At 38.6% G+C, this 13,360-nt stretch overlaps 1 protein-coding gene across 2 annotated transcripts in view; it reads right to left on the bottom strand.

The window, feature by feature from the left end:
- Positions 1–5,065: 5,065 nt before the first annotated feature.
- The window catches only part of PAK2 (p21 (RAC1) activated kinase 2), an 84,763-nt gene continuing 76,468 nt past the window's right edge, over positions 5,066–13,360 (bottom strand). For both annotated transcript variants that reach the window (XM_017522819.2, XM_017522824.2), the window contains exons 14-15: positions 8,952–9,089; positions 5,066–8,499 (exon numbers count right to left, since the gene is read on the bottom strand). In XM_017522819.2, coding sequence (XP_017378308.1) covers positions 8,413–8,499; positions 8,952–9,089 — 225 coding nt within the window. In that variant the 3' untranslated portion in view covers positions 5,066–8,412. The remainder of the gene's footprint in view (positions 8,500–8,951; positions 9,090–13,360) is intronic.

The raw sequence follows: 13,360 nt of genomic DNA, 5'->3' as shown, positions 1-13,360 counted from the left end.
AAAAAAAAAAAAAAAAAAAGCTGTGTAATAGTTGCGGCATAATTTCCCTAATGCATACATTTTTAAAAGATGAGAGGCAGGGGAAAAGGGCAAATAGTTTTGTGCAGCATTCTGTTTCTTCTGCATCTGCTCCCAAAATATCATGGCGGGGGGGAAGTAATGATACGAGATTACATTTATCAAATGTTTACTTCATGTTAGACATCATTCTAAATATTTTATGTGAAATTAATGAATTTAACCCTGAAAACCCCGTGTGTAGGTACTTGTGTTATCACTCAACCCCACCAATTCACAGTAACCGTTTTTAGTGCACATGCTACTACAATAGTGCTGTTACTAACTTTAAAAACCGTAACTAGTCCTCCCTCTAGCAGCAAATCTTAAAATTATACACATATTCATTTAAAGGAAACTCACAAGCTCAAACATGACTGCAAGAAGAAACTAGGTAAAAATAAGCTTTAATAAAGTTCTGTGTCTCGCAATGCTTCGTGACCAGATGAGGAATGTGCAGCAAGCAGCACTCGAGCACTCAGACCTGTTGTAACACTTTGGCCACCTGTGCCTTGCTATAAAACAAAAAAAGACAACACAGAAACAGGCAGAGCAGGCGCATAACAGAATACGGTTCATCAGTAGTAAAATATGCAGGGCTGAGGGGAAATGGAAAAGTATTTGCTGACAATGCAGGTTATATGAAAGTAGCTGATCCACACATCCAACAGTCCACGGCCTAAGGTCATTTTCAATGACACCACAGTCTTACCACATGAACAAATGAGATGGTCAAACGTTTAAACACTTCTCATAGCACTGAAAAGAAGTGTGAACAAACCAGTGACAATATCTATAGTAAAAACTCAAATGGTTAAGGTTTTTAGTTTACTGAAAAACAGCTCTTCAATGAAGTTACTAGCAGCAAATCATAAAGTGTACTAAAACGTAAGGAATATTGAATGTGACTAAGATGTTTTCTAGTTTCAATCCTAAACTCCTTTAATATATTAAAGCAATCAGTTGGATTGTACTGTTAGGTATTCCTTAATTTTATGGCCCAGATCAAATAAGTTTTGAAAATGGTACACTTCTCTTTTTTATTTTTGGGACAGAGCCTCGCTCTGTCACCCAGGCTGGAGTGCAGTGGTGTGATCTTGGCTTACTGCAACCTCTACCTCCCAGGTTCAAGTGATTCTCTGCCTCAGCCTCCCGAGTAGCTGACATTACAGGCATGCGTCACCACGCCCAGCTGATTTTTTGTAGTTTCAGTAGAGACAGGGTTTTACTGTGTTGGCCAGGTCTTGCGATCCACCTGCCTCACCCTCCCAAAGTGCTGGGATTACAGACGTGAGCGACCGCACCCAGCCCTACACTTATTTTAATATGGAAGTCAAAGTGGTTTATTAAGAAATCAAGAAAAATCTTTTTTTTTTTTGGCAATGCATTGATGATCCTGTATATACAATACAGGTCCAAGAATGAAAGAAATGTATGGCACTGTTACTCTATCTGGATTGTTTAAAAAACAAAAACAAAAACACTACTAGGGCGGGATGTTTTCACCTGCTACAGAGCACAAACTGGGACGGATGGAATAAGGTAATGCAACGGGTGTCTCTTAAATATACCAGAGATTATATATCCACTAGTGTGATTCCTTTCAAGGTAATCAGTCTCTTTAGTTACAAGTTTATATAAATGCTGTCATTTTCTGAACAAATCGTTTCCAAGAAATGCAGCATTTTTAGTCTTTTTTTTTCCTAACTAAAACTAAGATATAAGGGTAAAACAGCTATAATCAGGATTATTGAGACTACAGGATTCTCTCTATAGAGATAGGTAATTATCAACTTTTTTTTTTTTTTTTTTTTGAGACAGAGCCTTGCTCTGTCGCCCAGGCTGTAGTACAGTGGCACGATCTTGGCTCACTGCAACCTCTGCCTCCCAGGCTTAAGCCATTCTCCCAGCAAGTACTAGAAATAGAGCTGAAATTAATTACAGGATTTAAAAAATTTTCTTAGGGAATGCTTTAAGCATTGACTATTAAAGAAATATAAATGTTAGAATAAGACAAAACAGCCATATAGTATAACAAATACATTTTAAAGTCACTGTCAGCCTGTAATCCCTGCACTTTGGGAAGCCGAGGAGGGTGGATCACCTGAGGTCAGGAGTTTGAGACTAGCCTGACCAAAATGGAGAAACCCCATCTCTACTAAAAAATACAAAATTAGCTGGGCATGGTGGCACATAACTGTAATATCAGCTACTCGGGAGGCTGAGGCAGGAGAATCACTTGAACTCAGTAGGTTCAAGCAACAAGAGCAAAACTCCATTTCAGTAAAAAAAAAAGTTTTTTTTTTTTTTTGAGACAAGAGTTTTGCTCTGTTGTCCAGGCTAAAGTGCAATGGCATGATCTTGGCTCACTGCAACATCCACCTCCTGGGTTCAAACAATTCTCGTGCCTCAGCCTCCCAAGTAGCTGGGACTACAGGCATGCACCACTATGCTTGCCTGAGTTTTTGTATTTTAATAGAGATAGGGTTTCATCACGTTGCCCAGGCTGGTCTCCAACTCCTGACCTCAGGGAATCTGCCAACCTCGGCCTCCCAGTGTTAGGATTACAGGTGTGTGCCACCACGCCTGGCCTTATTTTATGCTTTTTGACAGTAAACCATTATTGTGGCTGTTCCCTATGTTAGGATAGCTAACATTCCAAATTAAATTCATATAATGAAGTGGTGCCTTATGCTATATTGCAATGCACTGCACTCTTATTAAAGGCTTCTTGGTTCATTTAACACAGAAATTCTGATCAGGTTATTACTTCAGCCAGGTATGTGTTCAAATCAGAAGTATTTCCCTGTGTCTGATAAAGAAACATTGATGAGAAAATTACTCTGATCTTGATTTAGAAGGGGAAAACTTTCCCAACTACTTGGGAGGCCGAGGCAGGAGAATAACTTGAACACGAGGAAGAGGCTGCAGTGAATCAAGATCATGCCACTGCACTCCAGCCTGGGAGACAGAGTGAGACTGTGTCTCAAAACAAAAAAAAACAACAACAACAACAAAAAGGAAAACTTCACGTTTACTACCCACGCATTTCTAGAAATCTTACTACTTTGGAACTCTGTAATACATTCAAAATGGTGGCACACCACCATTAAAAGATTTAAAATACCTGTGGGGCATAGTGGCTCACGCAGGCTGGAGTTTAACATGTTGGGAGGCCGAGGTGGGATGATCACAAGGTCAGGCCTGACCAACATGGTGAAACCCCGTCTCTACTAAAAAAATACAAAAGTTAGCTGGGCGTGGTGGTGCAACTGTAATCGTAACTACTCAGGAGGCTGAGGCAGGAGAATCACTTGAACCTGGGAGGCAGAGGTAGCAGTGAGCGGAGATCGCGCCGCTGCACCCCAGCCTGGGTGACAGAGCAAGACTTTGTCTCAAAACAAAACAAAACAAACAAAAAAACCAACCCCCCCCAAAAAATTTATCACTATAAATACTAGAATACTCTTTGAAAACCTATTAAGACATTTAAAGATTCTTCTATGCTATTCTGATCGAAAGAAAGAATAAAGTTTAGGAAAGGGAAAGATGCATATTTTTTTAAAAAGTTTATTTCTAGCCCTGAAAGAACAAAATTATCGAACAGTCATAAAATACAGCAGTTAATGTCAATGTATAACAATTAAATAATTGAACGGGATTAAATTAAAAATAAAAGGCATCATAAAATTTGAAGACAACAGAAAAGACAAACTACTTTCACTTAATTCAATTTCTATCAAAACAAGAAAAAAAGCCAATGCTTTCCAACCGAAGATGTTGAATTCCAAATATAACTGTTTCTCTTAATAAAGAATCAAAGTATGCTGGACAGAATTATCATACATTTCTTTCTGCTCTGTCTCGGCAGCATTCTAGAAGAGTGAGAAAGACTTCAGTTATTTCAAGGCCAAGCCAGTGCTTGCTTCTTCTTTTTAACTCCAGCCTCGTCTACCACAGCATCTTTGCCAGAGCGTTCAATAAATGTGTTGAGAAAAAAGAATGTGTATATATATTTTTTCTTATACACACACACACACACACACACATACACTGTCAAAAAACTGATTTTACCTGTTTAAATGCCTACTGTGGGAGCGGCGGAGACAGGAAGACAATCTGCTTTTTATATTACTATCAAGCTCCACTATAAAAAACCCCAAGAGTATTAATCTGGATTTTAGCTATAATCTACAATGTTACTTTGACACTGACATTTCACTAAATATGGATCTCAGTATATTTTAAAAGATTTAGACTCAAAAATGGATGCAAATTCTTTAAGCAACTTTTTTTTTTTTTTTTNCAAAATTATTAAACGAAGTCATAAAATACAGCAGTTAATGTCAATGTATAACAATTAAATAATTGAACGGGATTAAATTAAAAATAAAAGGCATCATAAAATTTGAAGACAACAGAAAAGACAAACCACTTTCACTTAATTCCATTTCTATCAAAACAAGGAAAAAAAGCCAATGTGTTCCAACCAAAGATGTTGAATTCTAAACATAACTGTTTCTCTTAATAAAGAATAAAATTATGCTTGACAGAATTATTATACTTTTCTTTCTGCCTCTGTCTTGGCAGCATTCTAGAAGTGTGAATGAGAAAACTTCAGTTCTTTCAAGTCCAGGCCAGTGCTTGCTGCTTCTTTGCAACTCCAACCTGGACTACCCAGCATCTTTGCCAGAGTGTTCAATAAGTGTGTTGAGAAAAAAAGAATGTGTGTATATATATATTTTTATATACACACACATACACATGCTATCAAAAAACTGATTTCACCTGTTTAAATACCTACTGTGGGAGCAGTGGGGACAGGAAGACAATCTGCTTTTTATATTACTACAAAGTTCCACTATTAAAAAAAACCCAAATGAGTATTAATCTGGATTTTAACTATAACCTATAATGATATTTTGCACTGAAATTTCACTAAATATGGATCTCAGTATACTTAAAAAGATTTTGACTCAAAAATTGATGCAAATTCTTTATTCACCTATTTTTTTCTAATTTTAGCAACTACTTGATCAGATCTAAAATTATTCTGGCTAGAATACAGTATATACAAACATGTATTTAAGTGAGCCCTATAAAGAAATACTCATAGGTAGTTTAAAACTGCTTGTTAAAGGCACAGGCTCGTTTAAAACTGGTGGTTACTAAATAAATTGTAAGCAGCTTAACATTTATATGTTAAAGGGAAGGTAATTAATACTATGTGCCAGGCACTCAAAGATAGAGTTGTATTAGCCCTGGTGTCTTATGCTACACAATTACTCGTTTACTATTCTAGGTAGGATAAAATGTTCCATGTTTCATAGTTTCCCAGTTTTAACTGTCCCTAAAAGTAGAAGCAAGAAGAAAAAGAGAAGATAACTTTAATTAAGACTACCAGAGAGTCTAAAATATAATAAATAAGTACTATAGTAATACTGTCCTAATAACACAAGAGGACTATTAAAGTAACTTTTAGATTTAAATGGGAACTTTCATTCTAGAGTGATAACAGAACGGGTGAATATAAAAGGCAATTATTTTTTTAAAAAACATGAGGCCAGGCGCAGTGGCTCACACCTGTAATTGCAGCACTTTGGGAGGCTGAGGTGGGCAGATTGCCTGAGCTAAGGAGTTGGAGACCAGCCTGGGCAATGTGGTGAGACGCCATCTCTACTGAAAACACAAAAAATCAGCTGAGTATGGTGGTGCACACCTGTGGTCTCAGCTACTCAGGAGGCTGAGGCACAAGAATCGCTTGAACCCAGGAAGTAGAGGTTGCAGTGAGCTGAGATCACGCCACTGCACTGCAGCCCGGGTGACAGAGTGAGACTCTGTCTCAAACGAACAAACAAACAAACAAACAAAAAAATCTTGATTCAAATGGTTCTTCCAACAAGTTCTGAACGTTTTAAGTTAAAATTAATAAATCACAATTGTTTTGTTTTTACGATTATTTTGTTTAAAAATGACACATTTCAAAATTAACCAAAGTATATTTCTATTGGAGGTTAGTTTATCCAGGTAACTTCAGAATAAACCACAGTGTAGCTCCCTTAACCTAAGAGCCAGGTTGTAATGACAAAAGTCAGTTACCAGCAATGCACGTGCAGGTAACTATCAAAGAAGTTGTAACTATAAATCCCAAACTGCTTCTACCAATTGAAAAGCCCTTTGCTGAGTCACAAGCCTAAAACAAGGCATTGGCATAGTCAATGAACATGGTCTTTGACTTAGGATGGAAAAGCCTTTGAGTGCATGACGGTCACAGTCTTATCATCTAGTTGGTTTTCTGTTTCATTGGTAGCATCTTCTTTATCACACTCCATCCAACTGTTTAGGAAGAATGTTAAAATTTGAAACTCCAGTGGCACTGCAGCTTTCTACCGAAACAAACCAGTTTCTGTAATTCAGTAATAGCTGCAGAAGGCCAATATCGTCCAGAGAGAAATGAAATCAAGAATTATATTGAAAACAGAGACCATTAAGTGCTCTAAATATGTTTCATTAATTATTTTACTCATTTTTCTGAAAACTTTCCTCCTTTTCAATACAAAACAGTCACTTCTCTCCTTATAATTGTATCTTAACATAGATATAGTGGGAATAAAATAATGGAAATAAAACCCTGCTGGTTTCCCCAATGTACATTACAACAGCAAAATTATTTTTATTCATGATTTGTACAACTGCAGGGTGGCAAGCAAGCGTGAAGTTAATGGGGAGAAGGGCATGGTGGGAACAAAACAACCAAACCACAGATATTTGAACAATACCTGCTCCAAAAGCAAAACAACAAATAAAGGAGAGGAGAGGAGAGAGGGAGGGGATGAGAGGGGAGGAGAGAAGAGAGGGCACTCAAATAATTAATGCTACAGGTCTCAGACCTTTTAGAATCTTTAAAAGAAAAAAATTATTGCTATTAACACGCACGTATCATTTTTCTTTCTCCAGTTTTTTTACATTAATATTCTCTACTTATTTGGAAAAAACAAACAAGCAAACAAACAAAAAAAAAACAAAACTAAAGTAACTCAACATCTCAAATGATCTATAAATTCACCAAGAAATACTCTGTCACTTAAGCTCTCAAAGATAATAAAACATGAGATAATGATCTGGGACAATGAGACTTTCACAAGTATCTGTGGTTGATTGGTTATCAGCTGCTCCTCTGTAACACTAACATTTCTCTTTCATGAATAATCTTGTCTCACTATATCAGAGCTCACCAAGGTTCACGTCTCTCACTCTGCCTCTGCTAGTCCCAAATATTTTTCTCCTTTAAATGGGGGGGGGGAGGGGAAGCTAATTTTAAATTCTGAAAATTCACTGGTAATTATATTATTTGCCCTGGGAGGGGGGTATGTGTGAGGCGAGAGAGGATTAATGAAAAACAAAAAGAACAAACCTAAACCTAAAATTGCAACATATACAGAAATTTATTTCCAAAATGAAGGGGAAAAAGGAGAGAAGAGGAAGGTAGCGGCACTAACCAAAGTCATAAAGCCCAGGCTGGAACAAGAATAAATCACTCTGGCTCCTAGAGCCAAACCTGAAGAGAAAACAGGCAGAAGGGAAGACAAAATTGGAAGAATTCTATACTCAATGGGAATCTTTTTCTATCTCAATGATTTAGTTATAAATATAGATTATTAGTCTTCTCTCTATACATGTAACAAATGCCAAACTTACTACCACAAAATTACTAAAACTGACTTTTTCACATTTGTTAAAAAAGGTAAAAATCACATAATTTTCTTCCCTTCCTTCAGGTCAAGTTCTGAACTAAAATATTACACGTAACAACAGCTAGTCCTAACTTTTAAACAAAGTGAAACCATATAGAGCTCCTTAGCGAGCATAAGGAGCTACGTAATTTCTGTTACACTTGCCTAGGCATGAGAAACTCAAAAGCAACTCAGGAGGAGGAAGTTAAGGAAAATGAATGAGAGAAAGACTGGCAGATGAAACAAATACTCTGAAAAACCCCAATCTGCCATTCAAGTATTAGAAATATCCCAAATGGGACAATGAATGGGATCTATTACAACAAAGTCAGCAAAGTAAAATGCAAATCTCACTCATGATAAATGGCTCTGATAGGCTGTTTGCTGAAAGATCTAAGGCTAGTGATTCAGTCCACAATTCCTTTTGGACCCTCAAGGGGTTCATATGAAAGTCATAATTTTCTTTTTGCAATTTTCTCTTGGTTGTCTTCAGAGAATAGTCATTTGCTTCTTTCATCCAGGTTATGCACACCATTTCTTTAAAGAAAGAGTAATAATTTTCATATACTAAAAGCTTTCTTTTAGAAAATGGAAAAAAGAATATGTGGCCACAGCAGTGATGTTAACGGTTACTCTTCATTGCTTCTTTAGCTGCCATGATCAGTGGTGTCAAGCTAGATAATGGTTTGGCCAGTTTCAGGAAAGGATGCTGCCAGGAAGAAGGGGAAAAATAAATGTATAAGTGCCATTCATCAGGTCAGAAACAAAATAATTCTTTTCAATTAAGGCCCAAACACTACTTGTCTATCATAATTTATTTAATAAACTAAACACATATTTCAACACCTTCATAACACTAACATAATCAACGCATTACTTTTAGAGTTGAATAAAAGCAGAATCATTTTAGTCTGACAAATACGCACATGCCAGCTTGATAAACAGGTCGGAGAATTGATAATATGCACAAACTGCACATTATGTTATTGTCAGAATTTTATTCCCAGCAGAAGAAACCCTAAACCACAACCCAGTTGTGGCAGCTGCCATACTGCTGGTGATCAGTGAATAGTGAAATCTAATTATTGGCCCTAGGAAAATTTTCTGTTGGTTACCAAAAAAGTCAACTATTCCACAAAATGAAATCCTTTTAAAATTTACCTGTAATAATTCTTTGGCTGAACCCCTTTTTTCCACATCCATTTCCAAACATCGATTTAAGAAATCCCGAAATATTGGGGAAAGTTTCTCTGGATTCTGAAGTTCTGGGGTTCCATTAGTCGCTATTAGGTACAAGGCCTAAATAAAAAAGAACATCTTTGACATACTTAAGACAGCTCAACAAAGTCAGAGCACTCTATAAAATTTATGTACCTCTTTCTTCTTTAAAGAAAATCGCTGTAAATACTAAACTGGGGTTATCATCATCTCATTTAAATTTAGATTTGATACTTTCCTCTTATTTTTAGATGTTACACTTCCCTAAGTTATTTTTCCAAAATCAGATTCACCTTTGGTTTTTTTTTGTTTGTTGTTGTTATAAATGCAATACGCATTGCTTTTGTTTTGTTGAGACAGAGTCTTACTCTGTCACACAGGCTAGAGTGCAGTGGTGCAATCTTGACTCACTACAACCTCCGCCTCCCGGGTTCAAGTGATTCTCCTGCCTCAGCCTCCCCAAGTGCTAGAATTACAGGGGTGAGCCACTGTGCCTGGCCCATATTGCTTAAAAAAAAATAAAGCAATGTTAATAATTAAAAATAGCCACAATCTCACCATTGACCAACCCATTCAGTCTTCTCAATTTTTTTTTTTTCAAGTCATACATATCATTTAAAACAATGAGATTCAGGCCAGGCACAGTGGCTCATGCCTGTAATCCCAGCACTTTGGGAGGCCAAGGAGGGTGGATTACCTGAGGTCAGAAGTTTGAGACCAGCCTGGCCAACATAGTGAAACCCTGTTTCTGCTAAAAATACAAAAAATTAGTTGGGCACGGTGGTGTGCATCTGTAATCCCAGCTACTTGGGAGAGTGAAGCAGGAGAATCCCTTGAACCTGGGAGGCTGAGGTTGCAGTGAGCTGAAATTATACCACTGCACTCCAGCCTGGTTGACAGAGTGAGATTCTGTCTCAAAACCAAAAACGAAATTATCCCAGGTTATCATTACTAGTAACTACCTAGATCTATAAAATTACTGTAATAAGTAAATATTGCCTTATATGAATGTTTTCTATCAACTCCCTTTAGAAAATCCTTACATAGTTTGGATTATTTCCATTACATTTCTAGAAATTGAATTATTATTTTTATTTATTTTTCTTTTGAGACACAGTCTGGCTCTGTTGCCCAAGCTGAAGTGCACTGTCATGATCTCGGCTCACTGCAACCTCTGCCTTCTGGGTTCAAGTGATTCTCCTGCCTCAGCCTCCTGAGTAGCTGGGATTACAGGTGCGTGCCACCACACCTGGCTAAGTGTTATATTTTTAGTAGAGGCAGGATTTCACCATGTTGGTCAGGCTGGTCTCGAACTGGATTTCTCATTATGGGTTGCATTTTCCTGCTCCTTTGCCTGTCTGGTAAACTTTGACTGGATGTCTGGGTGCTTGCTGGGTCCTGGCTATTCCTATATTCCTACAAATATTCTTCCCCTGCCCCATCAGGCAGATAAAGTCTTGTTTTATTTTAATAGCTGATCTATGTAATTACCTAGAACCACTGGATACAGACGAGAGGGATACCTTTATTTCATAGTTTTTTTTCCTCCTGGGACAGTCCTAATGATTCTCGGTCTAGGCCCGGAGGTACTCTTCATGGAACTATAGGGCTTTTTTGGTCTTAGACCTACGTGCCCTGGCCTGGTCAATCAGAAGCTTCATGAGGCCTTGCCTATCTTCAGCTTGGAATGAGTTCTGAAGAATCTGCTTGCTTTTAAACACGTTCCCCTTCACTTCATATACTGGCTCTGATACATGTGAAGGTCAATCTTCAGAGATTCACAGTGTCTTCTTAGCAGACAGGGCAGAATTCTCATCTTCCTCATCCAGGTTCTTTCTGGCATTTGTGCATTAGCAGTTATGCCCATATGCTTGTGGGCCAAGGTGGATTTTTTTTTTTTTTTGAGACGGAACCTCTCTCTGTCACCCTTCAAGCGATTCTCCCACCTCAGCCTCCTGAGTAGCTGGGAATACAGGCATGTGCCACCACCCCTGGCTAATTTTTGTATTTTTAGTAGAGATGAGGTTTCACCATGTTAGCCTGGTCACGAATTCCTGACCTCAAGTGATCCCCCCACCTTGGCCTCCCAAAGTCCTGGGATTACAGGCATGAACCACCTCGCCCAGCCCAAGGTGTTCTGAAGCCTGAGCACACTCCTGGCTGTGAGTGCAGCCTTGAAAATATTCTTCAGCTTTGTACAAGAATGCAGTTAAGTTACTTGAGAACAGATTCCGTTGGTCTTTTCTCTCATAATACATCCAGAATCATAATACATCACTTTTTACCACCTCCACTGATAACGTCCTGGTCTAGGCTATCATCACTGCTTGCCTGAATTATTGCATCAGCCTCCTAACTGGTCTTCTGCTTTGCCTCTGCCTTCCTCAAGAATCTCTCAACAAAATAGCCAGAGCAATCCTATTAAAACCTAAGAAGAACAATTTACGCCTCTGCTCAAAACTCTCTAACAGTTTCTCCATTAGGCCTCAAGTAAGAGCCAGAATCCTTTCAAAGGTCTTAGAAGGCATGACAGTCTGGCCTGGTTTCTTCACAGATGGACCACATCTCTTGCTGTCTGCTCAGTGTGCTCCAGCTATGCTGCAGTCTTGCATGATCTCTGAAAACACCAGGAACACTTCTGCTTTCGGGCTTCTGCACTTGCTGTGTCTTCTGCTTAGAATGCTTTTCCCTTAGGTAAGTATCACTCTCTTACTTCCTGTGCCCAAATGTCACCTCAGTAAAGCCCTCCCTATGCACTCTTTTGATTTAATTTTATAATTTATTTTTATTATATTTTTTTGACAGGGCCTAGCTGTCACCCAAGACGGAGTGCAGTAATATGACAGGAACTCACTGCAACCTTATCTTCCTTGGGCCCAAGAGACCCACCCGCTGAGGCAGGACAGTCCCAATTAGCTGTGACTAGAGGCACACACAGCCATGCCTGGCTAATATCTAAATTTTTTGTAGAGACGAGGGTCTCACTATGTTGCCTAGGCTGGCCTTGAACTCCTAGGCTCAAGCAATCCTCCTGCCTTGGCCTCCCAAAATGCTGGGATTACAGGCATGAGCTGCTGTGCCCACGTCTGCAAGCACCTTTTGAAAGTAAACACCCCAACCTCTTTCCTGCCAGTCTCAGCACTTGAGAGCCCATTATTTAATATATTATAAATTATTCTGGTTTATTTTCTTTTTCTCTCTTCTTCCACTAGAATATAGGAATTTTTATGGGTTCCTTTAGACAGCACTTTGAATAGTGCTTAGCACATGGCAGGTATTCAAATCAATACTGGCTAAATGAATGAAAGAAATTAGAGGGCTTTAAACATTATTCTGAAAAGTGGTCTAAGTTAATCACCTCTGTTGAAGTACTTTAAGTGCCAACATAAACCAGAATATTTGGCAATGGGATGGAAGCATTCAGGAAACAGGGGGCCAAATCTAATGCCATCTGTTGTTTGGCTTCTTTCTCTTGGCATAATACTATCAGAGTTTAATGCTGTAACACATATTGGCACTTCCTTCCTTTCTATGACCAAATCATATATTCCACTGTTCACCAGGTTTGAATTATTTTAGTGGAAATAATTCAGGTTGCATGTAGGTTTTTGTATGAATGTATGCTTTTAATTCTTTTGGCTTTGTACCCAGCAGAGAAACTGCTAGTTCATTTGGTAATTCAGTATTAACTTCATACAGAATTGTCAAATTGTTTTCCAAAGCAGATGTAACATTTTGTATTTTGCAATGAACGAGGGTTCCAGTTTCTTTATATTCTCTCCAACATTTATTACTGTCTTTTTCAGTATAGCCATTCTGAGGTGTTATCTTGTTGAGGTGGGTTTTTTTGGTTTGTTTTTTTTGAGATGGAGTCTCACTCTGTCACCCAGGCTGGAGTGCAGTGGTGCCATCTTGGCTCACCGCAACTGACACCTCCCAGGTTCAGGCAATTCTCTTGCCTCAGCCTCTGATTGTTGAGGTTTTTATTTATATTTCCTTAATAACTGATAATGTTGAGCCACATATGGTAATTTCAAAGAAGGAGAAGTGGCTGGGCACGGTGGCTCACACCTATAATGCCAGCACCCTGGGAGGTAAAGGCAGGTGGATCAAATGAGGTCAAGAGTTTCACAGACTATCCTGACCAACATGGCAAAACCCTGTCTCTATGAAAAATACAAAAATTAGTTAGGTGTGGTGGCGCATGCCTGTAGTCCCAGCTACTCGGGAGGCTGAGGTGGGAGGATCGCTTGAACCCGGGAGATGGAGGCTGCAGTGAGCCGAGATGTGTGCCATTGCACTCTAGCCTGGGTGACAGGGTGGGACCCTATCTCAAAAAAAAAAAAAAAAAA

This window comes from Cebus imitator, unplaced genomic scaffold, assembly GCF_001604975.1.
Source record: "Cebus imitator isolate Cc_AM_T3 unplaced genomic scaffold, Cebus_imitator-1.0 Scaffold0, whole genome shotgun sequence".
NCBI lineage: Eukaryota > Metazoa > Chordata > Mammalia > Primates > Cebidae > Cebus > Cebus imitator.
The sequence above is the reverse complement of the archived record's forward strand: the minus strand, read 5'-3'. Positions and strand labels throughout refer to the sequence as shown.